The 8,386-nt window shown below is 52.0% G+C and overlaps 3 protein-coding genes across 3 annotated transcripts; 1 reads left to right on the forward strand and 2 right to left on the reverse strand.

Moving 5' to 3' along the window:
- Positions 1-2,090: 2,090 nt before the first annotated feature.
- Positions 2,091-5,034, reverse strand: LOC101350296 (cytochrome b5 domain-containing protein 1). The gene is made up of 4 exons (XM_004376015.2): positions 4,824-5,034; positions 4,648-4,724; positions 4,310-4,528; positions 2,091-3,755 (listed from the first exon to the last, which is right to left on the reverse strand). Exons 1-4 carry the CDS (start codon positions 4,981-4,983, stop codon positions 3,525-3,527), a joined length of 687 nt encoding a protein of 228 aa, XP_004376072.1. The 5' UTR covers positions 4,984-5,034; the 3' UTR covers positions 2,091-3,524.
- Positions 5,035-5,454: 420 nt separating this feature from the next.
- NAA38 (N-alpha-acetyltransferase 38, NatC auxiliary subunit) lies at positions 5,455-6,373 on the forward strand. The gene is made up of 3 exons (XM_004376016.2): positions 5,455-5,672; positions 5,860-6,043; positions 6,217-6,373. The coding sequence occupies exons 1-3, from the start codon at positions 5,592-5,594 to the stop codon at positions 6,327-6,329; spliced, it is 378 nt and encodes a 125-aa protein (XP_004376073.1). The 5' UTR covers positions 5,455-5,591; the 3' UTR covers positions 6,330-6,373.
- Positions 6,374-7,333: 960 nt separating this feature from the next.
- Positions 7,334-7,970, reverse strand: TMEM88 (transmembrane protein 88). The gene is made up of 2 exons (XM_004376017.1): positions 7,761-7,970; positions 7,334-7,603 (listed from the first exon to the last, which is right to left on the reverse strand). The coding sequence occupies exons 1-2, from the start codon at positions 7,968-7,970 to the stop codon at positions 7,334-7,336; spliced, it is 480 nt and encodes a 159-aa protein (XP_004376074.1).
- Between the last annotated feature and the right edge of the window lie 416 nt (positions 7,971-8,386).

The raw sequence follows: 8,386 nt of genomic DNA on the forward strand, positions 1-8,386 counted from the left end.
CTACCACCACCAACTTCTCTGACAAGGATCACAGTAGAGGGTCCCGGACAGAGCTGGAGAAAAATGTATAATTCTAACTCATAAAAAAAAAAAAAAAAGACCAGACTTCCTGGTCTGGCAGAGACTGGAGAAACCCCAAGAGTATGGCCTCTGGACACCCTTATAGCTCAGTAATGAAGACACTCCTGAAGTTCACCCTTCAGCCAAATATTCACCAAAAACCTGTTGCCATCAAGTCAGTACCAACTCATAGCGACCCTATAGGACAGAGTAAAACTGGCCCATAGAGTTCCCAAGGAGCATCTGGTAGATTTGAACTGCTGACCTTTTGGTTAGCAGCCATAGCACTTAACCACTATGCCACCAGTGTTTCCAAATATTATGCCCATTTTAAAAAGAGAGACTAAATGGGCACACAAGCCTAGGGGCAAGGACGAGAAGGCAGGAAGGGACAGGAAAGCTGGTAATGAGGAGCCCAAGGTCGAGAAGGGTTGAGTGTTGACATGTCATATGACATGTTGGCAACCAAAGTCACAAAACAGTATGTGTACTAATTGTTTAATGAGAAACCAATTTGCTCTGTAAACCTTCATCTAAAGTACAATAAAAGATTATAAAAGTCAATAAATATTAATAAATGGATGCACTCTATTATCTTAAAAATTTGTAATGTCTTTTCTTCCTTCCTCAGCTCTGTGTCTCATCTGATACACACTGCTGATAATTAAGACCTTCCTACTTGTCCTAGCCCATGAGTTTTACTTTTAAAACTGCACTTTTGTTGGCATCTGCTTGTGAAAAAAAGTAAAAGGAATAAGCCTAGAACGGTGGCCATGTGGTTTTTCCTTTTTTCTGACCCCTCCCTCCTCAACTATAAATCTCAAAGGGATACCTTCCAATAGGGTTTCCCTCCTCTGGGCCCTTCTCTCTGACTCCATAGGTGATTACAGCCACCTGGTGGCCATATGGGGAAATGACAGGTGGGTTACCCCAAAAATCTCCGATGAGAGTAAGAACCTCTACCAAGTAATTTTTGGTCTTGGATTCACGAGGAAGCAAGTAAAGAAAAGCCTATAGATAGAGACTACAGCCAAGAGGACCCAGGCATCCTATTTTGTGGTCCCACCTTGCCTCCCAGGACACAACATCCTGTCCACTAGTTATTATAGACAGATGAATTCACTTAATATTTCATTCAAACAAAATTTATCGAGCAGCAACTGTGTGTCCAGCGCCAGGAATGCAGCAATGAACAAGATGGATAAGATCTCTAGCCTTATGAGCTTACAGTCTAGCAGCCAACCAGCCAATTATGTCCATAATTTTAAAATTACAGTTAGCATGTACTCTGAATGAAAAATGCATGGTGCTAAGAAAAGATTTAACAGAGATTGTTCCGGTTGCCATGAGTCAGAGTCAGAGTCGACTCAATGGCAATTGTTTTTTTTTTGGTTCTTGAACTAGACCAAGAAAGCAGAAGGCCTCCCTGAGGAAGAAACTTAGGATCAGCTAGGTGAAGAGTGAAAAGTGTTCCAAGCAAAGGGAATAGTCTACGTGAAACCTCTGAAGTAAGAAGACATTTAAGGAACTGAAAGCCAGCCAGTGTGGCTGGAGCACAGGTAACAAAGGACTGTCAGGAAAGGTAGGCAGGGCTTGAATTATGCAAGGTCTTGGATTTGGGACTTTATTCCAAAAACAATTTGAAGCCACTGAAGAATCTGAAGCAGGAAAGTTTGATGATTATGCTTGTTTTCCAAAGACCATTCTGACTGTAGTGCGTGGACGGCAGAAGTGGAAATGGGGGAGAGGTTAGGAAGCTTCCAGAACAGTCCAGTCAAGCGGTGTGGTGGTTTGGAGGAAAGAAAATGGATTCCAGAGATATTTAGGAGGTAGAATCTGCTAGGTGTGTGGGGAGAGGGATGTGTTTCTGGCTAGAAATACTGAAGTAGGAAATTGGAAGAAGGACAGGTTCAGGCAGGATAGTTTCACAGACACAGCCCTGAGGCTGGTGCAAAGAACAATCTACTTCAGTTCTTAAATAGTTCAGTGTTTAATTGAGCAAACAAGATACATGTGAAACAACTGCCGAGTTAATCATCAGAATGATTGGTTCAGATAATTCATGGACTCTACATTTCATGGGATTGAAGGGAAGCCCTTAGTCTCACAGTGAGATCAGATCCTGCTGAAGCCAACAAGGGTATCTCCATCTTTGTTCATACCTCTCACAGCCCCTCAGAAAACTCCCAAGCTTAGCTTAAGGCTACCAAATCTGGCCACTGCCCCCCATGGTTTTTCCCTTGGTCACCAGGAAAGTTTTCTGATACTTGGCTTCTCTCTTTACATAACCCCTGCCTCTCAAGCCCCCTCTTTCAGAGTCACCATCCTGCCAACTCAACCCTGTCTTCCTCGCCCTCCCTAAGGAGCACAGGCTCATCCTGAACATACTGTACTATTTGCCCCATTTTGTTCTCCCCTCCAACATGTCCCAATCCCCAGGCCCTTTCCCCACTCTTTTTTCCTGGAGTAAATACCCATTGTTTTGCCTCAAAAAGTCAGAAGGAAAGTTTTGCTATAGGATTAACTGGGAATTAGCCTCACTAGCTATTGCTTAGCTGACACCCTTCCCTGACTCCTCTCTGCCACTGGAGAACTCGGCTAACTCCCTTCCAAAGCCTATAACTGCAGAAAGAAGAGCGGCTGACTACATAACAGTGCCCCATTGTGCAACTGGCCTAAGACAAACCCACATCCCAAACACTTGATCTGAGAGCAATCATTAACAAATGTTAACATGAATTAGACTTTGAAACACTGCCTTTACCTTGAGAAGAACAAGCGCTTTGGACTTGGACAGACTTGGCTCTGATGGTTACTAACTAGTGTGCCTTTGTGTTATTAAATATTTCTAAGCCTCAGAAGACATCTGTAAAATAGTGGTAGTGGTATCCACCTTATTGGGTAGTTGTATTAAGGAGGATGTATAAAGCACCTAGCATAACATCCAGCTTGAATTACCTGCTAACCATTCACTTCCTTTCTTCCCCTGGGGTTTCAAGTGCCAAATACTATTCTCGAAGAGCGATAAGCCAGTTCTGTATGGTCAGTTATAGACATTTTCTATTCCTGTCTTTGTAAATTCCATCTTCCTGCATCCAACCCATTATTTCCATCATCACCAAAAAATTGTCTATACACCATCCCTGTGTAGAACTTCGGTTACTATCAAAAAGTTCTGCCTGAGCTCTGTCTGACATCCCCTTCTATGTCTTCCTAATCCAAGATATTCTCATTTCCTTGTATCATTAAAAATTAGTTCATTTCTACTATTCTCCCCAATTTTCTTGGAGCACATTGTAATAGAGCTGGGGAAGAGGACCTTTTTTGAACTGGACAGGCCAGTTCCCAGACAGGAGTGGATGTCTAGGTCCAGGCACTCCCCACCCCACCTCTTTTCCTTCAGGGCACAGAAACAGCCAAACTCAAAGTATGTCTTAAGTGTATGTAAGCATACAAATCCTTCCTTATAGCTCAGTGAGGTCATCGTTGAAGTAGAGCAGTAACGCAGGTGTGTAGAGTGTACTGTCCATGTTGAGCCAGTCAAATTCTTCATCTTCATCCCAGATTCCATTCTCCTCCAGGGTACTGTCCATTTTCAGGTTCTTCCCTTCATATTTCCATGTGTAGCTGGCAGCATGTGCGTTATAGGGGAGATAGCGGTGTAGGATTTCCCACATTGATTCCAGGGCTCCCACCTGGAGAACACGGAAGCACCCCACCCCCAGAATTCTGAATGGAACACACACCCAGGCCAAGCTAAGACCAAGAGCCCAAAAGATGATAGAGCTGGGATTAGAATGTTTCCCTGGGTAGATAGTAGCTTCAGGCACGCCACAGTCCCAGAAATGAAGTTAAAACTGCTATCTTCATGGCAGCCACTTCTAATAAACAGATGGCCCTAGAGGGTCAAAGCCACTCGCCACTCACCTCATCCTCACACTAGAGTAGAATAATAGCAGAGTCCAGCTGCTGTCTAAAACACAGCATGTAAGAGCTTCCAAGGGCCACATCACCAAGATTCATAACTGCTGTCCTGGGCCTATGAAGACCCAGACGCTATGTGACCTAGTCGCTCCTGGAATTCCCAACCCTGGGACCTAGGTGGTGTCTTTTCCTCAGTAGGCCCTAAAAAGTGAAAAAATACAGCTCCTACCGGGTATGAAGAGCTGATGCCCTCCCTGGAGATACGCCTGGAGGTCTGCCGGGATTCCCAGTTCCCCCTAAATTGCCCCTAGCCCCTAGTTCTCACCTCCAATGTGTGCTCCTGTGAAGTGAGCGTGTTAATGATGCGGATGTGCCGGGTCTTCGCGGACAGTCGCCCTACCTCATAACGCGACCCCTGCCACCAGGGCTTCCCGAAATCATTGGCCCAGTCCGAACGGGGTAGCTGAGGAGGAACGTGCAAGAAGCGGCCCCGCGGGGTGCTGTACCTCAGAGCGCCGGTCAGAGGATCTATGTGCTTGCGGATCTTGAAAGCAGGGTAGGGGGAGCAGAGGTCGGAGCAGTCAATCTCGGCCTCGGGTTTTTCCTTCCCACCCCCGCTCTCCGGCGCCCCTCTCCGCAACCCCGGGTTCCAGCAGAACTCACGTCTTTGGTCTTTGGGTCAAACCAGTGGCTGATGTCCTGACCTGCAACTTCCACGATGGGTTTCAGCAGCAAGTCCCCTGGGAAGGAGCAGCCTCCGTCACTGCCAACCATCCAAGAACCAGGCATCCCCAGACACACAATCCGGCCCCGGCCCCGGTCCCACGTTTGGCCCTTACCCTTGTGCTCCTGTGCCAACGGCGTTAGATCATACACGTAGCCCAGGTAAGACACCCAAAGGTCCTCGGGCCGGTTGTGTTGGGCCACCTCCGCCGGCGTGAAATAGCGACGCTGGAAAAATTCAAAGTCTGGTCCGGCCACTAGGCCCCGGCGCGGCATGGCTCTAGCTCTGTAGGTCACCGTCTTCAGTTGCTTCTTTGCTCCTCCGCAAACTCTCCCAACTACATCCACCTCAAGTTCAGGAACTAAGGGGAGCGCATTTACCCGCTGACATGGAAACCATTGTCCTTTTCCGGCCACCGTCCACTAAATTAAATATGCGTCGGCAAGGGGTGGGGCTTGGGCTGCAAGTGCTCGCGGGAAATGTAGTGTGATTCCGGAATCTGGCACCTAAACCCAAACCCATTGCCGTGGAGTCGATTCTGACTCATAGCGGCGGGGGATATTTAGGACAGACTATCTCACGAGGCAGGAAAAAAAGGAGGCAGAGGGTTATGAAAGAAGGTATTCTCGTTAAATTCCAGGTTCCCAAAATGTAGGAGAGAAATTTCTCGCGATATCTTAAGACATTCTGTGTAATAGGCCTCAGCCACAGCTTCGGAGTAGAACAAACTCGCGAGATCTCTGCAGTTGTCCAGGAGACTAGGAGGAGAAGGCAAAAAGATCTCGCGAAAGGAAAAGACGTCGGGAGCGCTCGCGAGATCTGAAAGCAGCGGACCCGAAAGGTTCTCAGGAAGTTGAAGGGCCCGGACGAGGCCCCAGGGCAAATGGCCGGAGCTGGGCCGACTATGCTGCTACGAGAAGAGAATGGCTGTTGTAGCCGGCGTCAAAGCAGCTCCAGCGCTGGGGTTAGCGTGGGCTCAGGTTCTGGGAATGAGGGGCAGTCGGGTAGCAAGATGGTGGGGGGGGGGACTGCAGCTCCCGGCAGCCTCTGGGCTTCGTGTGAGCGCCCCGCGGGCTGCCGGGAGCTGTGGTTACGCGGGCCTCAGGCCCGCCGGAGCTGCGCGGTCTGAGCGCGTGTTTCGCCCCGCCCAGGACTCGGATGGGGAGCGCGAAGACTCGCCGGCTGCGCGCGCTCGGCAACAGCTGGAGGCACTGCTTAACAAGACAATGCGCATTCGTATGACTGACGGACGGACTCTAGTCGGCTGCTTCCTTTGCACCGACCGCGACTGCAATGTCATCCTAGGCTCGGCGCAAGAGTTCCTCAAACCGTCGGGTCAGTGGCCGGGGAATGCACACCTGCCCGGGGAATGCGGCGGGGCCTAAAGCAAGGCACTTCCCCTTCACGCCCCGGTTGCACCCCTGGTTTTCTTGGGCTTGAAGTCGTGGTTCAGAAGGGGCAGGACTGACCCTGGCCTGCCTCCCTGATGCTCTGACTCTTCTTTCCAGATTCCTTTTCTGCCGGAGAACCACGTGTGCTGGGTCTAGCTATGGTACCCGGACACCACATCGTTTCTATTGAGGTGCAAAGGGAGAGCCTGGCGGGGCCTCCGTATCTCTGACCACGGGTCGCGCATGCCTATCAGACTTCATTAAACCTGTGACCTAAGTCGCCTGTGTCTGTGTGTAGCCTGGACGGGGGTTGCACGCCCACCCCTAGAGCAAAGGGTTATTCCGAGGTCCAGACTGGGCCAACCTGAACGTCCAGAGGTGCCAAATGTCTCTCGGGTTCGGAAGAGGAGGGGCGGTTAGAGACAGGCGGAGCTGAGGACAAACAGTCCCTAGGGTGGACTCCTGCATCGTCCCTCCCACACTGCTGCTCCAGAATTGTGGCGGGAGGGGTGTCATCCTGCTCCGGAAGGCCCATTGTTTCCCTCCCCGGCCTGGCAACACCGAGTTCCTCTGAGCTGAGGTCAGAGAACAGGCTCAGGTCCCCAAGGGGAGTAGGGCAGGGGGCCGAGGCTGGCCTCTCCACTCAGTTGATGGTGAGGTGACTCTGGGGTCAGGGACAGAGCTCTGGGGTCTGGCCAGGAAGAGTCTGCTAATGCGATAAGAGAAGGCCAGGAGGCTGAAGAAGGATGCTCGCGTATCCCCCCCCGGCACGCTTTTCCTGCCTCTGGGCACCAGGCAGAGATGATATTTTTGCCGCCTCTTTGGCCACAGGATGCCAGAAGGTATTCAGTTCGCTAATTCTTTATTGATGTGTAAACACTCCAGCCCCACCCCCACCCCCACCGCCTTAAATGCTGGCGGAGTTACTTCAGTGAAGGCAGGCGCAAGATTCAGTTGTCCTATTCACGATAACAGGGGCCAGAGGGGGAGTAAGGTGTGCAGGCTCCAGCCCAGATGTTCAGGTTCTGGTGTGGGAAGTGAGAGGAAAGTGGTTTTTCTTGGGTGTGCCGGGTTTTTACTAGCATTGGGTCCACAGACTTTGCTGTTCCCGAGGGGATGCTGCAACCTGACTCAGGCACGAATGGGGGCAGGTCGGGAGATTCCGGGGCTTCAAGTTCTTGGACCGACTGGGAGGGACAGCAGTCATCAGGGGTTGTTCTTGACTCGAGGGTCCTCAGACCCAGACCTTCCCTGATGTGGGAAGTGCCTGGGCCCCTGATGAGGCTCGGGTTTGCCGCGGCTGCGGGGCACGCCGGCGCCGATAGAGGGCTCGGCTGTAGGGCACGAGGCAGTCGGCCAGGCGGAGGCGCAGGCACAGGCGGCGGTAGCTGGCCAGGGCAAGTACGAGAAGCGGCACGAGGAGCAGGAAGCCGGTGACCAGCAGGGCGGTGAAGCCCGGATCCCTCAGGTGCGCGGTGCAAGGGGGTGCCTGGGAGCGCAGGAACTGTGGGAGAACGGGGCGGAGGGATGAGGCCCAAGCGGACCTGGGCCAGACAGTGCACTGGGCAGGAACAGCACAGGAGGGGACAGTTTGCGGCCCAGAGACCCATCATCATCAGTACACACGCACACAGTTTCGCACACTCGGGGCGCACGCTCACCTGGGAGTGGCAGAGGAAACCGAAGCCGAGCATGGTGACAGCGGGTAGCAGGATGGTCCCCAGGACCAGCGCCAGCAAGAGCAGGTTGAAAGCAGCCACCAGCAGGTTCTGGGCCGTTACCAGCACAGCACATGCCCAGCAGTCCAGGGGGTCCCGGGGCTCTGGGCTGCCGCCGGGCACCGGTCGCTGCGCCCCGGGAACATCCGCCATGGCCCGCCTAGCTCCCGCCCGCCTGGGCCGCGGCCCTTATAGCCCTCTTTCCTGCCCCTCCCCCGGCCCGGCCTCTCCCCACCCCCCTTATCCTGGAATGCGGCTGTAGGATTAGGCACCCCCCCATCCCGAGGAGGGGACCAGAGCTCTGGACATTCCATAGGCGCCTCCAGGGAGGGGCTCGCCCCCTCCGGGGTCTGCGCAGTCCCTCCCCATCAATCATGGCCTTCCCGCCCTCCTCCCCGTACCCTCCCTGCTATCACCAGCACGTTATCAAAACAGGATTTTTTTTGCTTTTATTTTTAATATTAATATTCTCACACAAAAAATCACCAAAAATAGGGATAGGGTGGGAAGACCCCTCTGCCCCTGGGGCAGAGAGACAGTGCAGTGAGAGGGGGCGGGACTGTAAACCC

The sequence above is a fragment of the Trichechus manatus genome, unplaced genomic scaffold (assembly GCF_000243295.1).
Source record: "Trichechus manatus latirostris isolate Lorelei unplaced genomic scaffold, TriManLat1.0 scaffold00040, whole genome shotgun sequence".
In the NCBI taxonomy this organism is placed as follows: domain Eukaryota; kingdom Metazoa; phylum Chordata; class Mammalia; order Sirenia; family Trichechidae; genus Trichechus; species Trichechus manatus.